At 44.5% G+C, this 23,290-nt stretch overlaps 1 protein-coding gene across 1 annotated transcript in view; it reads right to left on the bottom strand.

Annotated features, from left to right (window-relative positions):
* Positions 1–23,290, bottom strand: part of CCDC38 (coiled-coil domain containing 38) — a 1,810,821-nt gene that overhangs the window by 135,619 nt on the left and 1,651,912 nt on the right. The window contains exon 16 of the mRNA XM_069629826.1: positions 16,071–16,164. Coding sequence (XP_069485927.1) covers positions 16,071–16,164 — 94 coding nt within the window. The remainder of the gene's footprint in view (positions 1–16,070; positions 16,165–23,290) is intronic.

Here is a 23,290-nt window from a genome sequence, read left to right on the forward strand (position 1 = left end):
GCGCCAAATTTGTGCTCTGCGCTGCCCACTGGTTTTGTGCTGCTGCAGCTCCTCATGATGGGTCTCAGCCTCCTCCACCAGTACAGCTAGCTCCTGGTCGCTGAATTTGGGCTTTCTCACCCTGTCCAGGGCAGTCTTGCCCCTAGAGCGCTCCTGTGACATGTTTTGGTGTCAGATGGCGTGGATGGCTTCCAGGAGCTGTGATATCCGACGGATTGTGATTTCCAAGATGGCCGCCGCTTTGTTTCCCATTCCGGCGGTGACGTGTTTCCCGCGCACTCATAGCGCGCACTATTAGCACGATATGGCGGTAGCGCACGGACCGTCAGATTTAAGGGTCCGCGCTATTTGCGATAACGCCATGGACCAGGGCGCGTGCACGATAACTTGTGATTTGGCGGATTATCCGCCGGGGGACTTGGCGTTAGCGCTATTTACATCCGACAGGAAAATCGCTGCGTTACCGCCGAAGTCGTGATGAGGCCATATATCTTGTATTCCCACAGCAGAAACGTATTTTGCCATAGTAGATTTATGTTCAGCATTTTTCTTTATACCTGTACATCCTGCTAGTCAATATTTGTTCGCTTTTACTTATAAAAATTCACAAGACTACCACATATGTATGTGGAGAGCCCAACTATTTTCTCTCATATTTTCACACTTGTGTTCAAAGAAGGGTCTATTTTGATTCAGTACGTTGGTGCTCTTTTATTACCACCCCCTTCATTAAAGGTGTGCAAAAAGGAATCTCCTGATTTGCTGACAGCTCCTTCTTTGAAAGTACATAAAGCCTTGAAAGAAAAGCTCTGATCATGCTGAGCCCATCACCTTGGTCACAACATCTCTGCTGCAGAGTGGCACCTGTCCAAAGATTGATTTAATGGGGTTTTACAGGTTTCCAGGCCCTGAACTCGAAGGCAATGAGAGGATTCCTTGCAATACCTGGTTACTGCTGGTTACTTGCAGAACCTTTCCCTTGATTCAACACCTGAACCTCATCCATGGTACAATGAGGGGCGCAAGGCATTTATTAAGATAGGCAGGAAAATGGCCAAGAGCTCCTGGTCTAGGGTTGCCAAATTATCAACAATCTGTCACCCTCTAATGTGATGAATGAGATGGGTCTGTTGTGGGAATCCTGGCTTAAGTGCATGGTAACAAACATATCCCTATTGCTTATTATGAAACAGCACTGGATCCTGTTGCAGTGGGTGTGCCACATTGTTTACATTCAGTAGCTTCTACTACTCTATTAGTAGAAAAGGCAAATACTTTATTTCTGCGTCATCCAGTTACCATAGCAGTACCTCATGCTGATTTGGCACTACTTCTAAAAGGGAAAACACAATGTATTTCTAATTCCAAAAAACAAAAAATTAATGTTTTCTGCTGCTAATGTAACTGTGAATCAATGCTCTATTTTAAAGCCTGCTTCGCAGCACCCAATGCTTTCTTATGGAGAAACTCATAATTGTTTGCCAATTACTCAGAATCCTTTGACTCCCAGAGATGACTTGAAAGATGTATCACAGCAGAACCCTGAGGTGATTCTGTTCATTGACGGATGTTTTCTGAAGAATGTTTGGGCAAGAATTCCTTCGTGTTATGCAGGTTGCTGAACTGGTTGCTTTGACATGATCATACATTCTGGCGAAGGGTAAATCTGCTCCAATCTAGACTAACTCATGTTATGCTTATAGTGATCCTCATAATTTTGGTATACTGTGGAAGCACCATGGCTACCTAAAGTTGTACTCCCATATTCAATGGTTCTTATGTTGCTGGTTTATTGGAAGCTTTACCACTGCCTTGTGCACTGGCTATAATTAAGTGCAAGGTGCATAAAATATCTGAATCAGTGGTGTATGTAGGACATTCTTCTGCTGATAAATCAGCTTGAACCGCAGGCCTTCTGGCTCATAATGATGTCCTCAACAGTATTGCAATGGATCAGTCACTGGTTGTTACCTTTCCTAATCTGGCAGTGCAGCAGGACTTCGAACCCAAACACAAAAAGGAATGCTGGTCCCAGAAGAACTGTAAGTTGCATGGTGACCACTTTGGGGTAGTCTACAGGCTCACTTGGTTGTGCCTTGATTGATTTGACCCAATCTCATCCGACTGGCCCATTCAATGGCTCATTCAAGAAATAGTACAGATATTTCCATCATCAATACAGACATGTGATTTTCCTTCTATTGCACAGAACTATTGAAACACTTGTTCAGTGTGCTTAGTTACAATGTGGGACAAGCTGTGAGAATTTTGCCTTCTGCACACACTGTTTTTTTCAAAATGAAAGTTTATTGTCATTTTACTCATTATCATCACATAGTCTTCCTCTTTAACCTTCCCTTCAGGCACCGCAAACAACATCAACAGCGCTGAGAGATTACTTTTATTTCCATCTGCCTCCTTGATCCAAGAGAGTATCTCTTCCCAATATCTCTGTATATGTCAGCGACTTCACCACATATGGTAATACTCCCCATTCAGGTGCTAGCATTTCCAACAATGGGAGTCCACCCCCTGATACATTCCAGCTCATTTGGAGGGTGGGCATTGCCATCTATGTATCAGCTTGAAAGCTTGCATTCTATACTGCAGGAAATGTCATTGAATGAGCTACCCTGCTACATATCTTTGCCTTCACCCCATCAGTGATCTCCAAGTTGAGATCCTTTGCCCATTTCTCCCTAGCCGTTATCTGGCCTATCGGTTCCGCTAGCAAAGGCTCCTTATATCTTTTCTTATACTTCTTTCTTTTTCTATGTTGTGTAAAGTTTTCTGTAAACCATGAATGCAACAATAATTGTTTTTTAAAAAGCTCCCTATACAGCCTCGCTATGAGACCTCTAGTGTTTGCAGTTTGGAGTAACACCTCTTCAAAGGTGGTCAACCTTCTGCCAAAATTGTCCCTCCAATGCGGGTCCGAAAGCACCCCTTTAAGCTTCAAGTATCGAAAAATCCAAATCCAGCCTATCTGCATCCATTCCTCCTGCTGCTCCAGAGGCAAAAACTCACCTGTCACCCATAACTGTCCCGCTCTACTGAGGCCCGCCTCATACCACAATTGAAATTGAAGAGGTTCTGCAATAGGAGACCTCAGTGGGAGGGCCCATATACAACTTAAGGGTAAAGGCCAAGTCGTCAGCCATCTAGTAACATTCCCTTCTCTCCAAAAAGACCAGAAAACCTCCAATAATGGGTGTCACACCACTCTCCCAGGGATCTCCTTCTTGGGGTACTGTGATGAATCTAGTGAGATCATCACTGAAACCTCAGAATGGGCCTCCTCTCATGTGTCCAGGGGAAGGCAGCCGCTACATGTGAGAAACCTGAAGGTGTCTCACTTACTAATTCCCGGGGATCTGTCATCCAGGTGGACAGGACACGGCCATCGCTATTGGATCCAGCTCCTGGATGAGGGGTTTTTGGGGAGTGGAAGTGGGACACTGACAGGTGAGACGCGGTACCCCATCCTTATAACATCTCTTCCCTAGCCTACCTAGCGGGATACATAGAAACCCTGCCCCTTTTGTGACACAAACACTTTCTGACACCATGAAAGACAACAGACTAACACCAGAGCTGTTTACCTGACATGTCCCAACACAAGGGTCAGGCAGAATCAATCAATTGACAATAACTACACACACTTGATGGCCCTTTCCCTTCCTCACAGGGATAAAAGGCAGAGCACGAGAGCATACTTTGAGCAAGGCAAACCGCACGAGGGGGCAGCTATACCAGGACGGCAGTTCAAAAGAAGGAGAAAAGTGGCGACAACCGAAAGGACAGAAGTGCTGTTGCCCTTTTTGGGCCAGACCCGCAAAGCCCCTGTGAAAGGAATAATAAGACCAGGAACTACAGCTAGCGTGTGGTGTAATAGATGTCAACGGTGCATGGGGCCCTCCCACACCGATAACCAAAGTGGGGATAGACGCTTGCTACCGTGGTACCGTCCTTGACTCAAGAGCCAAGAAATGCCAAGCGGTTCATCACAGCCAGTGATTGGAGGGAGAACCGATAGTAAACCGAACTGTGCTGAGTGAAAGTTCCAAACAGCAACATGATATGAAAGAATTTATGTGCTACTGAACTTTTAAAGTACCAGGGAAAGACCAGCTGCAGGGTGATCCAGTGCCACAGGGGCGCTTATTTGAAAGACTCTAGCTGGTCCCCCCGTTGCCGAAACTACCAATACCAGAGGGCCCCAGGAGAGCCCGAGGTAAGAGGTCAAAGTGGTCATACAAGGGTCGAGTGAAAATCCTTTGTACAATCGAAAGTCTTTGACACGGTGAGGAAACAAAGTGAACGTTGGTTACTGGGGGCAAATGTGAACCTGACTGAGGGATGCCTACGAATTAGTGTGACCAGTTACAACCCTGAAAACATTGTGGTAATACAACTGTGTGAAGCCTGTCTGGGGGCTTTAAGGAACGCCTGACTAGGGGCTGACACCCGGACTTTGGTAAGAAGTAGGAAGTTCAGACTGATCATTCCCCCCTTAAATGGCTAAGTCTTCGAAAGGGCTCTAACGCCAGGGTCATGCGCTGGTTGTTGGATTTACAGCCCTATTGTTTTTCTGCTGAACATTGGAAAGGGAAAGAACAAGATAATGTACATTTCCTGTCTCAATTCCTAATAGAGACTGTGAAAACCAGTGACATTAGAGGACGGGCATGTGATGAATCTAGTGACATCATCACTGAAACCCCAGTATGAGCCTGCTCTCATGTGGCCAGGGGAAGGCTGCCGTTCCTGATCCTCAACCTGGGGGTGGTATTATGTGGGCGGATCACATGGGAGGGGACTCATATCAGGGGAAATTGGTGACCTATTTAACCCAATATTCCCCTATTCTGCTTAAAGCTTTGATGGCATATTTTAAAATAGAGCAAACCAATGTAACCACTATGCAATAGACTATGGACTTCAAGATCCATAATGCCTGTGTTACTGGGTCGAGGAAGAGGGGTCCAGATGTAGTGAGGATCAACAATGCCATTTATCACAATGTGCGGTCTAGTTGTTGTAGACCAAAACACCTGAGTGGGGCATTTAAACTCAGGAATGAGTTGCAGCTGGAGAAAAGTGCTGAAGGAGTAGCTGAGGAAGAAGCAGACCAGAGTGCTGGGTCTGCCGCAGAAGCAGTAGGAAGATCATCAGCTGATGCTGACGTGTGATGTGAAGGCCTGCGACATTGCAGAGTAAGCGCAGCGAGAAGTGGTGTCGGGAAGAGAAGCTAAGCCGAGTGGGAGATGTGCTGCCAACCCGACGTGTGACGCTTCGGTGTGCAGGAGGACGTAGAGGACCAACAAAGCTATTAGAGCTTCGGGAAGCAGCCGTGCACACCGCTGAAGATACACGGGAGCTGGCAACTGAGCAGACAGAAGAAAGAAGGTCCACCGCAGCATCAGCGAAGGGGAACGGAGACGCCATAGAAGACCAGTGAGTTTGCCTAACGCTAAAGGTGACCCCAGGGCGCTCCGAGCAGGACATTTAACAGAAATCAATATTTTTGAAAACCGAAACAAAAAGCAGTACAATGGCGTCAAGGGCGCATCTCCCCTTATATGGGACACCAATTGGGGGAAACCTGTAACTCGCATTGCCAACAGCCAAGAGGCTGCAAAGAATTAGTACAGAGGGGACAGAGGCGCAACTCCACTTATATGGGACACCAACTGGGAAGACCTGCAACCTGCATTGCCAAGAGTCAATAGACTATAAAAAGAGGAGGCCCTTGTTCAAACCATCTCACATAGGATTCTGGTGAGGAGAATCTTGGAACAAATATTGCCACTAAGTTCAATTATAGTTGCAGGAGTTTTTCATCCTGGCAGGTGAGTAAACCGGCAAAGGGATTAATAGTAGTTAGTCCAGGCAGGCGAGTGGACCAGGAAAGAAGAAGATGCTTTGAAGCGGTATGATTGTGGCAACAGATGTGGTGAAAATAACTTGTTACCTCTATTAACATTTGAAGAACAAGTGTGGCATTACCAGAAGTAGTTGCTGTACTATCCTGACGAAAGTATTCCAATTGAAGAATAAGTGTGGCATTACCAGAAGTAGTTGCTGTGCTCTCCTGAGTATAGTATTCCATTTGGAGAAATGTGATATACTGATAATTGCTTTACATCATATGAAAAACAATTGACTTGATTTATAAACTTGTGTTTTGTGAGAGAAACATTTGCTTTACTGAGAAGGATATTGGGAAAGACACCCATTGCTTTGCTTTGTGGAACATTTACTTTAACCAGCGGAAGGCCACATTGGAAGGAACCAATCTTTTGTGTTGAACTGAATAGAACTTTGTTGAATCAGAACTTCTCCAAGGGTATTTCTGCATTGATCCAGGGGAAGGGAATACAACCCTGGTTACAAGGAGTACTTTCAAAACCCTATAGATTTGAACCTTTACACCTTTGTATTGAATTGAAGACAGACACATATTCCTTGTTTTACTTTATTGTTATGTATTAGTGTGAGGGTCAGAGACTTTTGGACTTTAGCTCGTCTTTCTTTAGTTTAGTTTGCTAGGTAGGGACATGCTCGTTAGGCTAGGGAACGATAGGCGTTTATCGCACCCTTTTTCATTTAATAAATGGCAAACAATGAGAAAGCTTTATTGTTGTGTCCGTCTCACATTTCTGACCCCTCACAGTACCCACAACCATTTTCCCAGTGTGACTGGCGCCAGCACGTGTTGTCCATGCCCACCCATTGTTTCGTGGATTTAGGTTTAAGGTGGTCCACCATGGGGCGTAGTTGTTCTCATTTATAATACGTTGATAGGTCCGGCACACCCCCGCCTTCCACTGACCGCGGCAGTATAAGAGTCCTATATGCTATTCTAGGCTTAGTTCCTGCCCAGAAGAATTTTAACAAACCCCCCTTAACTGCATGCAAAATTCATGATGGTACTACCATCGGGAGATTTTGAAAAAGGAAAAGAAATTTGGCTAGCACCATCATTTTAATGCAGTTCAGTCTCACCATCCACGATAAATGTAATCTCTCCCATCTCTGAAGATCCACTTGTACCCTGTCCCACATAGGGGGGGCATTTTCACCATACAATAAATCCAGGGGAAACCAAATCCCTAAATACTTAAACCCACTTAACTGAATCTGGTAGGGCAACTTCTTAATATATTTCCCCTGTCGCTTAACTCCCACTGGCCAACTGGGGACGCCACTGATTTCTCTAGATTTATTTTGAAACCTGACAACTCTCCATACCTGGAACGTCCTTGGAGCAAGTGTGGAATGGTGTCTCTTGTGGTTGTCACATAGAGCAAGGCATCGTCCACTAAAAGACTTAACTGATATTTCACACTGCCCACGTTGACCCCGGAAACCCTCAAATCTCCCTTCACCTCTATCGCCCATGCTTCCATGACATAGAGAAGGGGTGAAAGGGGACAAACACTGTCCGGTACCCCGCCTCAGTGGGTATCTCCTCAACTCTTCTCCACTCAGGACCACTTTAGCTGTGGGTGTCAAATATAGGGCCGCAATATACCCTATAGAATTCAGCCCCATACCAATCGCGGAGAGAACCCCCCTCAAAAAGTCCCAGTTAACACGATCAAAGGCCTTTTCAGCATCTAGACAGATTTATCAAAACTCCTTCTCCCTTTGCCATTGGTGAATTTAGGATATGCAGGGTCTTTCTCAAATTATCTGTTCCGGATAAAACCCGTCTGGTCGGGGTGGACCAATCTGGGGAGATGCAGCTCTAGCTTAGACGCAAGCACCCTAGCAAACAACTAAGCGCCCACATTGAGCAGCACAATAGGCGTATAGGCCGAGCACTGTACATGGCCCTTTCCTGGCTTTGTTATCACTGCTATCAGTGCCTCCAGGAAGGTAGGTGGTATATACCCAGACTCACTAATTGTATTAAAGACTTTGGCCAGTGGCCAGGCCAATATCTCCTGAAATTGTTTATAGAAGTCTGTGATATAACCATCCTCCCTTGGGGCCTTCTCTGCTTTTAGATGTCCAATGGCGTGGCCCACTTCTTTTCGCTGTAATCTCAGCCTCTAGCATTTTCCTTTCCACAGCAGTCAGCCTAGGGATGGGATGCCCCCCTTGAAATTCCAGAATTCTGTCCATCTTTACTGTGGAGTCCTGGTCATGCAGCCTCTCGTAGAAGTCCGCAAAATAATCTGGAATACTCCCCTGGACGTCTGTTATGCTCCCTTCAGCGCCCCTAATCTATTCCACTTTCCTTGACACTGCATTCTCTCGCAGCCTGTTGGCTAGGAGTGTACCCACTCTGTCCTACTTTTTGTAGTATTTCTGTTTCGTGTATATCTGTTTCTTTACAACCTTGCCTAGTGAATGCAGTTTCTGCCCTTATGCCCAAGATCGCTCAGTATCCTCTATCTTCCCCTTTTCTAGTCATCTTAACCCTCAACCATTTGATCTCCTCCCTTAATCCAGCCTCTACCAACCCTCTCTCCTGCTTCTTCCTCACACCTACTGAGATAACGAGTTCCCTTGCCATAGAATTGGCCCTCTACCCACTGCTCTAGTACACTAAGAACCTTCTTCAGAAACGCAATTTGCCCTACATTCCATGAGTACAAAGTTTCCAGAGTTATCAATTTGCCATTCACACAGCCCTTAACTGCCACAAACCGCACCCCAAATCCTCTCTTGATCTGCACATCTTTCCTTTGAAATGAACCTGCCATAATTATCCCTACTTCCTCTTTTTTGTGCTCTTTATGCGAAGCCCAGAACATTTGCCCTATTGCTTTCCACTTCAACCACCACTCTTCCCCTCGCTTAAAATGAGTTTCCTGTAGGACAGGAACTGACAAATCGGATTTACAAAACATGTTATATAGCAGTGACCTTTTATGCAGAGAGTTCATCCCCTTAGCATTTAGAGTTGCTACCTTAACCTCAGCCATACCCCTTCCCTCAAGACCTCTCTTGCCAACCTGACTTGGTTAGACACTACACCACACCACACCATGAGTAGATAGTGCACATTCTTCCGTGAGTAATCTCCGCCCATTTAACATTCCCCTCCTCTAGTCCCTCTCAACCTTATCTAAACTCGCATTAACCAATACCCAGGCAGGGCAATGAACCAAACCAAACCAAACCAAACTGAGAAGCACAGGATATCCCGGGCCACTAGGACAACCAAGCCTCCCTTCTCCAGCTGCATACACATTCCCTAATAGCTCAAACCTCTCCCCCAGTCTAATACATCCACCTCAATGTATTTCAAGCCGCCTGATCATTTAGACACTTTCTGGCTGTGAAGAAGGATTTCTCCTGGATGTTCTGGAGTTGCTGACCTTCCTGCGCCCTCCGCACACCGGTGATGCGAATGCACTTTTTAAATGCTCCCTCAGCTGATGTTGCGTCTCTTGATCTTGTGGCGCCTCCTCCTTTCGCAGCATCAGGAGTAGTTCCGCTTCTTCACCCTGTTTTGTATTGTAACGTTCAGCATTGCATTCGAAGGGGGGAGCAAAGGTAAATCTCCAGCGGTATCTAACCCCCTCTATTTGAAGCAATGCCGTTAGGGGCCTACATTTCCACAACTGGTCCAGAGTGTAGGACGGAAGGCCCTGATAAATTCTCACTGAGGCGCCCTGCCACTTCAATATCTCCATTTCTCGGGCCTGCCGCAGTATCTCTCCTTTATCTCTGTGGTAATGGCATTTTGCCACTTCAGAACGAGACCCATTCCCCGAACCTGCGCCTCTATGCACTCTGTCAAAGCATATTTTGTGTTGTGTGCGGGGCCCAAAATCTTCAACACTTGCTCCAAGAGTAGTTGCAGATCCTTTGGCATTTCACAGTCTTTGCTTGGGATCCCCCAAATCCATAGATTGTTTCCGTCACTCTCTATTCTCAACATCATCTAACTTGCTTCTGGCTTCTCTCTCCTTATTTTCCAACTCTTTAATTCTTGCATTCCAATTTGTCTTCCACGATGTCCGCCGAGAGCTGATTGTTCTCTAGGGGCACTACCCTATCCTTCACTTTTAAAACTCGCTCTCTGATGGCGCCAAGGGAGGTCTGTACTTCAGCTCAAAATACCTAAAACTCCATCAATATGGTCTCTAGCATTGTGTTGCAGGCCGCCCAGACCCCCCGCTTCTACTGCTGCACAGTCTGCTTTCTCCATCTCATCCATAGCACCCCAGCCCGCTTGCTGTGCCCATTGCTAACTTCCAGCCGACTTCCAGCAAGCTCTGATTACTGTGTGCCGGTCATACCTGTTTCCTCTGTGTAGGACTCTCTTCCTTTCAGGCTACCAGCAACCACAGGTGCCACCCAGGCCACTTCCAGATCCGGTACTGCTGAGGCACCTGCCTGCTGCCACCTAGGCATCGGGCTTCTTTTACTCCTTCTGACTGTAGATGGGGTGGCTGTCTCACTGTGCCTCTTGTGGGCCTATATCCTCCTCCCACCTGATCACAAGCTCTCCCGCATTGATCCCCTCTTCCACGTTCTAGAGCCCAGTTCCACACCAGGGGACTCAAATCCAATTTCTGGGGGCACGCCCTAAGTTTGCCAGCCTCATTAGCCCTAGGAAGAGCACTCCGTCAGCACCCCTTCTACCCTCAGGTTCAGAGCGGTCACTACCAGTAAAATAATTACTGCACCATGCAGTGGTGCCTGGCATGGTCTGGCCTCCTTACTATGCACATTGTAGCCTGGCTCACTCCCTCCTCTTCACTGCTAGGATCTCCATTGCCCACAAGGCCCGTGCTGGCCCGCTGGCTGTCCACCTCCGTGAGAATCTCTTTCCCACTTTGCCTTGCGGCTCTGGGCCCTGCAGCCTCTCTGCTCCCCTCCGCTCTGCCTCCAATAGCTACTTGAGGCACAGCTTCCAATGACAGGGCAGCGTAGCGCTGCAGCCTGCAGGCTGCCTCGCATTTGCTCCACTCCGTACAGTCTTCAACACTGGCTCCTCTCAGAGGCCGGCTCAGATCCTGGTACCGCGTTCACCTCAAGCAGACCGCACACTCAGTCAATTGAGCTCCCAGGCAGCCCCCATGCCTCTGGATGCTCCAGCAAGGGTCTATTTAATCACATTGAGGGTGACTTTTATATTTTGAATGCATACTGGCTGCAGAGAGCTCCGTTCATATTGCTCTACGTCCCCGAGTGGGCTCTCCAGAAGGACATTTTTGAATAGCTTGAATATATAGGTGGATTACATTCAACTGCCCAAATGTTTGTCTTGAATTTAGTTTGGTGATTGTAGATAGTTGTTTGGCTGAGTAGAGGCATATCCCACTCTGTCACGGTGGCAAAGAACATTCTTGAGGAATGTATTCCTCCAATTGGTCTTCCTGCAATTATAGACAGTGACAGAGACACACACTTTATCAGCCAAGCAAACAGAAAACTTTACAAGGCTTTGAATATTTCCCAACATTTTCATTGTGCTCATTATCCTCAATTCAGTGGGATAATAGAATGCCAAAGTGGTGATGTAAAGAATAGGTTATCCAAAACCTGCCAGGAAACTGGCCTCTAATGGCCTGAAGCCATGCCATTAGTTCTTCTTCATATCCGAAATAGTCCAAAAAGGAGGCATTGACTGTCACCACATGAAATTCAGACTGGACACACTATGCGCCTGGCTACCACTCCTCCTCTACATCTGGAGGATGATGGTTTTGTGAACTATTCTAGGTTCCATGTAAAAGCTATTAGATTGCGCTATCCACAGGTCAAGGAAGCCTTTCGACAATTCATGCCACTACCTTAAACCCAGTGATTGGGTTTATCTTTGAGTGCATTAGCGAAAATCAGCACTGCAGCCACATTGGCTGGGGCCATATCAGATTCTGCTTACAACCCAGAGTGATATCAAGTGTGAGGGGCATCCCATGTGGATCCGCACCTCCAACTGCGGAAGGTGCAGCCTCCATCTTAAATATCAGAGTCGACTACAGTGTCTTTGGAGACCTCTGCTTCGCTCGCTCCAAGGGAGATTGCATCATCAGGATCATCCATGTCAGAATCTTCTCCTGTATGTTGATGATACTGCAGCACATGCTTCATCATCGGCTCCAGTCGACAGTGCAATCTCATTAATCAACGCGGACACAGAAGCTGAGGTAGAGCAACAAGCAGGTTCTGTTCATTTCAGTGCAAGTATAATTTCCACCACACAGAGGACGTTACCATGATTGAATTAAGGAAAAACACTATTGACTACACCTTATGATAGAGTACGACCAGTGTCATATAGCAAGAGCCCTATGGAGCAGGTTGAGAAACAGAAGACAGAGCTTCATGGACCTCCGATGTACACAAAATGTCTATCTTCGTCTCTATAACACCATCACTGGGATATTCTTGTTTATTGTTGACATCCTCATTTTTCTCCGCACGTCAAGCTATCTCAGAACAATGCAAGACATGTCCTGTTGTCATGTTAGCTTGCTGTTTCCTGGTTAGTACATCCAGATGACAATTTCTGTTTATGAGCAGTATTGTTGTTATTTTCTGCTCTTTGGCTTATTGGAAGCATATTAACTCATCAAAAGACTGTGAAGACAGAGCTAACATTTGAATGGCACCGGGCATCCTGCATTGAGATTGAAACAGACTACAATTGTTTGAAAATGAGCCTTTCATATTTCCTGGTTTTGTTGTTTGCCTCCATCACACAGCCTTAGTGCTCAACCTTAGATTGAAAGTAAGAGCAATTATTATTATGCATGTATCAAGAATGTGTCAGATTGTTTGCTGTTTACCCATCTTCCACATGCCACTGATTCTGTATTTCCTATGGCTCTAGTAACTTTTGACTGGAATTAAATTTGGAGTGGTTTGAGAATTGTCTCTAGATCTTATGGTCCAAAGCCTTTTTATGATAATTATTCGCATTTAGGTTTTTCAGGTTTGCCAAATGTTTCACCTCCAATCAGTTTCATAGGAAACCTGCTGCTTTCGATGATCATCTCCTGCCAGAGGGCTTCTTTATTATACTAATCATGCAACCTTATTCATACGATAAAGCACTTGCAAATACTCGCCGTCAATAAGGAACAACATTACTATTAATGGTGTATCTTTCCCTTTTCGTAAGGGATTTTCTTTCACGGAATGCAGTTATGAAACATATCATGGGACCTATTTCATAGGTGTAGTTTTAGCCTACAACTGGCTTCCATTTAATTGGGATGGGACTTGTTACATGTGATATGTGTTACCTGCCATTAGGCACTTTACTAAAATGACATCTTCAATTGCTAAAAGAAAAATCAGGCTGGGAGACATCTGCTGAAGGCAAGAATTTTCTGATTCCGGGGTAAACATTAAACTTAAAGACGACAAAATTCTTAAGTTGGCACTGTTGTTAAAATGATGGTCAATGACACAGCTGAATCCCTTTCATAAATAACTGTAAGGAAGGCATGGTATCAAACAGTGGAGACAGACACAAGTGATCACAGTTCAAGGGTGTTTATTGAACTTAAATGGGTTGGCTGAACGCATATCAAACCTAAATCTAAGGATGGAAGCAAGCTACGACCATCAAATAATAACGCAGTCCTAATCGAGTCTCTGTCAAAATAAAAGGGACTATACAAATAAACCTATTGCCAATCCTTACTTCTAAATACAAAAGGCTGGGACAATAGTGTATGCAAAAAGGAAAGTGTTCAAGAAATAACATGTCAGGATGGTTGAGCAGTTGGCTTCCCTTTCCCACGTTTGCAGTACAGGGCAAGGCAGCACGTTCGAGCTTCGCACACACTCTGGCTTCTCTGCCAAGATGATACAGTTCAAAGCCTCTTTTCCAATAACAGTCTCTTACTGCATTGGGCCTGTCGTAACAAACAAATATCAAAGTTCCATCCCTATCAGGATCTTAACATGCATAAGTTCTCGCTTCCAGTTTTCATCATGGGTCGCCCTCCTTCAGGCTTGGACCCCCTTTTTACCACAATGTTTACACTTGGTCTCCCTCGTTCGGGCTTGGACCATAGATCTCTCTCGTTCGGGCTCGGATCCTCTTTTAACCAGAATATTTACACTTGGTCTCCCTCGTTCGGGCTCAGACCATGGATCTCCTTCGTTCAGGCTTGGATCCTCTTGATATCAAAATTGAAGACTTTCGAATGTGCGATGGGTTTTACTTAAATCCTTGTAGGACCACTTTGATTCACTTCACACAATGTTCTTATGAATCTTCTACTTTCATTTCTCTTGACAGGATACCTTACAGAGAACTTCGATTGAGCACATTCACTCGGTCAATGGTCTCGTATCTTTCCTTCTCAAGTTCAAACATTCATCAGCAGTTTAGCTTCTTTCATCACACGCGTTTAACAATGCTTGTTCCAGTGCTTGTTATAATGTTGCTGCTTGCAACCTTGACTTCCACATAGGCCGGTCTTGCATCAGTCTCCCCATCTCACCGGCTGTGTTGAGCGCTCTGGCGCTTCTTTGTTCTTGGAGCCAAGGACGATACCACGGTGGCTGCTACTCCTCCCTGCCTTGGTTGGTTATGCGGGAGAGCCTCCGGTATCTCCGACACACAATGCAGGATTCTTCTGTTTGGTTTCCTGACCTTACTCTTCCTGACTCAAAGGTTTCTTGAAAGTAACGGTTTCTTGCCGAAAAGGTCAAGGGTATTTCCCTCCTCATGAATCCTTCTTGGTTTGCCATCTTTCTCTCCTCGTTCAACTGCCGACTCGAAACTGCTGTTCCTTCATGTGCTTTGCCTCGCTCAGATTGTGCTCTCGTGCTCTGCCTTTTAGCCGTGTGGGAAAGTTTAATGGAAGTCAGGTGTGAGTGATTGTCAGAAATTGCCTGACTTTGCCTGACCATAGTAGCGGGCATGTTAGGTATACTGCTTGGGTGTTAGTCTGTTTTCTCCCAGAGCGGGTTGTCGGTGTGAAAGTGTTTGTGAAGGGAAAGGGGGGGTAAAGTTCCCACCTATCCTACCTGGTAGGATGGGGTAAAGGTGTTACAGGGGGAGGGATACCGCATCTCGCCATCTGGTTGTGTATCCCCATGGCTTTAAGAATGGCCTGGATAACACTGATGCCTAATGGAGGATTGGGGTTACTATAATTCTGTTACACTGAGTATCTCAGCTAGCTCTGTTGGATTGCGTCCCCCTTGAAAATTGTATTCTTGAGATTTCCAAGGAACAAACTTCCCATTAAAGAGAAGGTTGGTTCTCCAGCGCCTGCATTCACTTGGGCAGATTTTGCTTTTTTACAGAGACTCATATATTAAGACCGGATCAGCCCATATTGCATTTCAGATTTTATTCCTGTTAAGTTATTCCTTCTTCTGGACAGAAGAAAATGGGTGTAGCTAATTTGATATCTACAAATCTTTTGGACAAAGCAACAGTCCTTTCATGAGACTACCAAAGTATTTGTTTGGTGTAAAGTTGGAATTGGGGGATAAAGTATATACACTGATCTAAATATATGGTCCAAACGACTGGCGTAATGCCTTTTTCAGAGAGGCTTTTCTCAATGTTGCATCATACAAGGTGGGTGAGCTGATAATGGGTCAGGATTTCAGTGTCATGTTTGATCAAGCAATTTCCGACCACTCCCTAATTTCTATTAGACTCTCTTTACTTGGCCTACTGAGGGGATTCTGTAGGCAATGGAGGATGAATGACACACTCATAAACCTAGCAAGAGATCCTCGAAAAAGAATGTTCCAAAAAGTGTGGATTGCAGAGAGGAGCAAGGATGGGACTCTAAGAAGTTCGGAGTACCATAGCCACCCCACTATCCCTGCAAACTCGCAGATACAGAAACATATGTGGTTTTAGATCTACTCTATTCTCTGATGTGAAGCATTTGTACATGTGTACACATAACCTTCCCATCTTAATTTGTTGGTAATGTGTGAAGATTGTAGGACAACTATTACGCTGTGGTTTGGTTTGTAGTGATTTCCCAATCATGGAGTACTTCTGTCTTCTCTTGAGCAACAAGGCTTCAAATTGGGAGCCTTGCTTAGATTGTTAGTATTAGTATGCAGAGCAAAAATCAAACAAACATGCACTTGAAAAATTAGATACAAACCATAATTTTTGGGTCAGCAGTTGCTCTCTCAAAGGCACGCTTAAGTCTTTCCTCCTGGTGAATCATTTGTTGTTTAAGCTTCTCTGCACGAATTCTGCAGAAAAACAAAATCATGCCTTTTCTAAGTCTCTTTCATTCCAAGATGCCGCAAAAGTGCTAAATCCATTAACAGTTAACTAAATGACTGTACATTGTGATTGTATGCAACAAGAAATACTACCTCACAGTTGGCACGTTTGCAAAAACTTGTGAGAAGTTCTGAACACAATCCCTCATGTTAGTGGGGGAGGGCCAACAATGAGTGTACACATTTTTATTGTGTGACGAATCCCAGGATATCGTTCCTGCTTCCCTAGGGTGAACACCTTCCCATGACGCCAGCAAGTTGAGGCCGCTACTCTACAGTCCCCCTAGGGTGCAACTCAGCGGGTGAATCTCATGGGAGGGAATCCCCCTGTGGGACGGGAAACGATTATCAGGTTAGATTGCGGTATACCCTGAATAACCTATACCCTCTATCATCTCCCTACCCTATACAGGGTAACATAATTCCACACTCTTCCATGTACCTATGTACTGAGACGAGGAAGAGTAGGGACTTCCTGTATGAATCCTGCAAAAGTACTGAGATGAAGAAGATTACAAGCAACCCAGTTGATGTGAATAACATCGGTACTGGGACAAAGAAGAGTCATGGAGTAATGGAGAGTGCTTCACTGAACCATCTCCAGCAGTCTAGTCAATATGGACAAGTTGCTGATACATACAAACGGAAGGACTGAAGAGTTTGTTCAGCCCACCCTCAAGGAGACTAAAGCAGGTCGGCGGAGTGGAGAAGGAAGACCAGAGGAACCGAGATGCGAGGCAAGAAGCTGAAGCCTCCAAAAAGGGTAGAAGGAAGAAGGACCCTTCGACCTGCTGGAAGCAGACGGAGGTCTGCCTGAGAGAAGAGACTGTGCTGCGCACGCTGTCAAAGCAGAGTAGCAGCAAGCAGCAGCTCTGGAGATTCTGTGACTGGGGCGGACGATGCAGAGAGCATGGGGCGGAAGGGATTGACTCCTGGTGCCGGACAGAGCACGAATGCAAGTTCCCTGAAGGTAGGGATTTGCCAGGGCTGGCTGGTGGGAACGGAGGACAGATCTGGGAACCCCTTAAAAAGGGTAAAAGTACCCTGGAGTTCAAGGCTGGGAGGAAAGCCTGTGAGAGACTTTAAAGGAACAACTGCATATGGAGAAGGGGTCTGGGACCCTTAGTACAATAAAGAATATAAAGAAATAATTACAGATAGAACAAGGGTCTGGGAACCCCAAATATAGAGAAGTTATTACAACCACTATATAAACAATAGCGGTGCCTGGCAGGGCTAGTGATCAGGTCTGCTATACTAACTAAAGAAGCCATAATCTGAACGATCATCGTACCTGGCGGGATAGTGAACCATGTTTACCTTACAAATAACAGAGAAGCTGGAAACCAACCAGGGGAAGGGAGTCATACCTCACTCGGTATACGAGAAGCTGCAAAGGCATCAGAGGTAAAGGAGTCATTTCCTCTGGCATCCTAAAAAGGTCTGAGAAAGGCCAGTGCAAGGGACCATTCACCCACCATTTGTTGAACTACCTGAAACGTCTGAGAAACACCAGGGGAAAAGAGATATTCCCCCACCGCTTGTTGAACTATCTCAAAAGCCTAAGAAAAGACCCAGGAAGGGAGATGTCACAGTGAGTCCACGAAGAGCCAGAGGCGAGGGAGCCATTCCTATGGTATTGTAGAATAAGTAGCATTAAGAAACTTTCTTTTCTGAGCCTGCCAATGATGGAGAAATCCTCCAAGAGAACTGTTAGAACCTTTTGTTTATGCAATCTGGAGAACATGTCTCATCACCAGGAGGTGCCCAGAAAGCCTCAGTCCAGAAGAAGGGAGTCACTCTTTTGGACTAAGAGGATCCTTGTTTTTCCTTAGTTAGTTAAGAGTGTAAGTGAAGGAAATAGGTTTTGACACATGACGGTCTAGACGGACATCCCGACCTAGTCCTTAGTATTTAGTTGAGGCAGGGAAGCCCCTCTTAGTGTTAGGGACATTTAGGGTTATCCTCTTATTTTGACCCAAATAAAAGTCTACAACCACAACAATGCCACCTGTGTGTTGATCTCAGTTTAGAGTTGTATCCATTCCTGAAAAGGCGCTGTACATTCCACACTCCACCGGTCCTTGGCCAAGGGGGTGAAACTGATACATGCATAAATGTGTAGCTCCAGCATGCATTGACGTGTAAGTGCTGAGAAGGCTGTGCTATATCTGCACAGAGGAGTGTCTGCCACCGCTCAGCTCATTTCCTCCCCCTCGGCCTACTGGAGATGTTAAGCAAACCACATCAATGTTATATGGAAAAAAAAACATTGCAGCTAAAATAAAAAAGGAGTCGATGAGTCAATTTCAGCTAAAAAGTCATACATACCACAGCACCACCAATTGGCTGTAAAGGAAAAATGCAGTTGTATGTAATGAAGATTTAAAAGACTGTAGATTGAAAGGTAACTAAGTGAATTAAAATGAAGAATGAGAAAAATAAACTGATTTACGAGAACTAGTCCTTCTATTCAATGCACCAGCCTGGTATAGTTATGGAGACTTCATTTTGAATCACATATGCTTGCTGTCAAAATGGGGTGTCGAAAGTGCACTCACTGAAGCAATATTTTACTTGCACACTAGATTTTAAAACCCTCAGCACGTGGTTATGTATACTTGCTTACCTTGCCAGGAGGAGATTTCTGTAAGAAGTGAAACCTTTTGAAATTACTAGTGATAGTGATTTAATTGAATTATAAATACACCTCTACACTGGTATCTTTTGAAGACGGCAGGAGTGACCTTGGAAGATCAAGGTGTACTGTCAGTTTCTGTGTACCCTCCACAGTGCTCCTATTAAATCGTTTCCAAACTAACTTCACCAAAGATTTGATGGATTTTGATTTGTTCTGCACAATTTGGTGCCTCGACTCCGATCCATTGGTTGGATGTGCTCTCTAGAGAACCATGGACAAGGCTACTCAGCAATGCCTTGGGGCCACTGAAGAGGGTAAAATGCTTTTCTTAAAGGAGATCATTATGAGGTAAGTGCTTGTGCACCAGGGAGCCATTTTATCAACTGGAGAAAGAGCTGTTTATATTCAGGGACGCTCGGTACATATTTAAGATGAGCGCTCTTAAAAACAAAAACGCTCTGGTAAGGGGATAACCGTTTGTCAAAGTTAAAGGACTTGCATTCATGCACAATGTTTAGAGGGGAAATTGTCAGTGTAGGAAGACAGTATTCTGATATGAATGACTCTTCAATGAATTCAAAAAAATAAAAAGGTCTTAACACAATTCAACCCCATTGAACAGCTGTGCACTTTTCCTGCAAGTCTCACCAGACGTTGAAGCTGAAAGTATTTGTACGGGTTCAACGGTAGAGAATAATGTACAGGTGCCAAAAAGTGATGGGCGGAAGAATTTGTTGTCTCTCTGTCCATCCATTCTCAACCCGATTCTTCTGTGCAGCCGTTGACCCATTGCTTTGACAAGTATGGCTTTGGTGAAGATTTTCAACACTGCTCTTCCTATCCTAGAAACAAAACTTGATTAGGCTTATCATGTCACCCATTCGTGCCGGGTTGAGCACTCGCTGCTGCGATCTATGTGTGAACTGCAGGTCCCGGTTCGAATCCCAGCATGGTCAAACCAACTTTGGTTGTGACGATAAATGTATATATATGTTCTATGTACAGTGCTTTGGCGAACGCTATATAAATATCAAATCATTGTGTGCGTAACGCTTATCTCCTTCACTACCCTGTCTCTGTACGGCTATAAATATTTAATGGAATGGGGGAAATAAGCCGTGTCTCGATACTTCTGCATGGGGCCTGGTTAGTGGGAACCTAGGAACTGAACAACTGAAGGTATCTCGGTTTGAGCAGCGTCTCGGCACTATTGTTTGCTGTTACTTAGCGGTCAATTAACGAGCCGTGCCAGGACTGTTGGTGTCTTGTCGCTAAGGCAGAGGGCAACGTGAAAGAGCAGCACAGACTCTCTCACAAGCCAATCCTTGCCTTACCTCTGTGAGAATGATATTAGGTGGAATGAAGCAAGTTGCGACTTCCACTGTTTCCTCAAATTATTAAATTCGAAAATGGTTTGCTTTCATTCACACATTATTTTACATGTGCACAACTGACCAAAGGGATTAGCCACTTTATGGGCCTGCAGAGTTTTTATCGCTAAAGGAAATTTCTCCCTCCCGAACCAGCACATTCTTTACAGATCAGTATAAAAGATACATTTTACAGCACAGTTTCCAAATAGATTACCTAAAAAAAACAAATGTTTTATAGGCAGTTTTAAGAGAACTCATAAACCAATACAAAGCTTCAAGATCTGCCACAGGACCTATCAAAGGTATTTTGCAGGGAAAATACGTGTAAAAATGAAAATACAAAAGAAATCTTTGTATTCTCAGTATAAACAACGGCTTTAGTTGTGGTTATTCATTTGTTGAGTGGCACGCATTGCTCAGAGGCAATGCAGAACATTTTCTATGCCACTGGGTGGGGAAAATATTTTGTGTTACAGAACAAAGATCTGTCCCTATCTATCCCAATCACGTGTGGAGTGCCCCAGGGATCCTGCGTCTCCCCAACACTCTATAACATCTTCACCAAGCCACTCTTTGACGATCTAGATAATCTGGGTATCACCTACACCAACTACGCAGACGATACTCAGATTCTCTTACCACTTACTGGGGATTACATTGAAGATCTGGCTCTGGTGAATAGAGTTTATAGCATCGTTCAAGCATGGATGGCCAACCATGGCCTATGCTTGAACGATGATAAAACAGAGCCCATCATCCTGGGCACGGCAGCCCGAATTTCCAAACTTAACCAAAACTACTCTGCCTTTATCATCGATGGTAACACTATCAAGGTCGCCAGAGAAGTAAAAACCCTAGGTTTTTACCTTGATGCAACACTATCTTTAACCAAACAGGTGAACTCACTGGCCTCATCCACGGCCTATACATGCAAGTTAATACGAGCTGGGAAACCATTCCTTTCAGAGGACAGCTGTCTTATCCTAGCTAGAGCCCTTATTTTATCTAAATTAGATTATTGTAACGCCCTTTACATAGGGACTACTAAACAAATCATCAACAGAATCCAAGTGATCCAAAACAACGCACTTAGAGCGGCCCTAAGTATCCCCAGAAGAGCACATATTTCAGAAATAAGACGAAAACACAAATGGCTCTCCACCCAAGAAAAAATCAACCTTAAATCTGCTTCCTTTATCCACAAATGCCTAAACAACAAAGCCCCCTGATACCTCTCAGAACGCTTCAACAGAAAAAATCCAACTAGACTCACAAGGACAGTCAGCCCCAACTGCCTCCTAGTGCCCATATTTAATCTAGCCACCATTGGAGGTTCCAGCTTCCCAGTCAAGGCAGCGCAGTTATGGAACTCCCTACCTCTTGCACTTAGATCTGACCAAACCTTTAACAACTTCAGAAAGAACACCATAAAATGGCTCACTGAGAACGCAACATAATAACCAGCCACCCCTCGTACGTTCAATTGTATGTCACTTTATACGTAATGACCTGTTAGAATGCTTGTTCAGACCTGCTATACTGTTCACTCGCTATAGATTTGACTGTTCGGCCACGCTTTATCTGCACTTGCACTTGCCTTACCCTGCTGATTCAAGAAATGTCCACTATGCTTACCTGTAACCTGTAACCTGTAACGTCTTTTAACTAAGCTGTAAACCTCCTTGTTCTCTTGCGCCCTGCTACCCCAGGGTCCGGTGCGCACAATAAATAATAAACAAACAAACAAACAAACTTATCATTTAACCTATGTGGTTTGGAAAAAGTCAGACTTGATAAGGTATTTACAAGACAGAATAATGGCAACCAGAAAACATAGCAATAAGTGTTCATGTGTCAGTAGAAGAAAGTAATTCAGGGGCAAGGAGAACATGGCTCTCATAATGTGTGAGTCAGGAAAGCATCTGCAACACATTCTGCACCACAGAATAGGATAATCAGAATTCCTGTGCCGCTGCTTGCCAGCAACATTACATATCCCTGGGAACAGAGCAGTGACAACACCTACTCAAAATCTGCCCTACAGATAAGAGACATACCAGCCACATTTACTCCCTAAAAATAGCCAATGATGGGCGCCTAGGAGCCTACCCCCTGCTTCTATCCACAACGTTCCATCCATTTTTATTTTTTTTATTTTATTAGCTCTTTGGTTTGCACAAGAAAACCTTTGGCTAATCTTACAGAGAAAAAAGAAAAGAGCAAACTCAACTAGACAAATCAATCAAACAATTAATCAAACAATTAATTTAAGAGCTTAAATAATATTTTAAAAATAAAAAGAACAAAATAAAGGTATAAGAAACAACAAAAACTTCCATATAAAAAACCAGCAAGATTTACAGTTTAGAAACTACAATTCTGAAAGTATACTAAAATCTTAATAAAAGTTTGTGCAAGTGCCAGCCTTATTTCTTTTCTCTTTCTGTTCTTTTGCGTTGCTTAGTGCTTGAAACTGGGAGAGTCTGCTATGTTTCAAATCCTTGTCGTTGTTCTGAGGTTTAAATGTTCTCCCTCAATTTCCTCAAAGATGACCAGGATACATTTTATAACCGCAATGTTATTTGAAATATTATCTCCTTCCAGCAAATGTGACCACCAGAGATCAATTTCCTTGAATCTATCGTCTTGCCAGATATGGCCTAAATAGATCTGTCGTTCCCCTCTCACTGTTGGGCATTCCAGCAACAAATGTTTCAGCAATTCCACCGTCATTACATTTTTACACAATCTACATTCCTTTGGTTCTTCACTCCCTCTCTTTCTGTAGTGATTTGCTCTACTTGGCCAGAGGTTAAGGCGTAGTTTTGAGAAACCCTTTCTCAAGAACCAATTGGGAAAAAAGTGTTTTGGTAGCATATTCAATTTTCGTGGAACTGCCCAGAATTCTTCGTAGCCTTGATATTTATAAAGCTCTTCCAGTGTATCAATCCAGTCTGTGGTGTGCATTTTCTTTTCACTTGGTCTGGATCATTTAGTAGGGACTCTTTGTTTCATTCAGATTAAAGGGGATTGTCTGGCATGTTTTGGACCATTCAGCCAATATCGGTTCCGATCTCAT

The sequence above is a fragment of the Ambystoma mexicanum genome, chromosome 12 (genome assembly GCF_040938575.1).
Source record: "Ambystoma mexicanum isolate Mex_15411 chromosome 12, UKY_AmexF1_1, whole genome shotgun sequence".
Taxonomy (NCBI): domain Eukaryota; kingdom Metazoa; phylum Chordata; class Amphibia; order Caudata; family Ambystomatidae; genus Ambystoma; species Ambystoma mexicanum.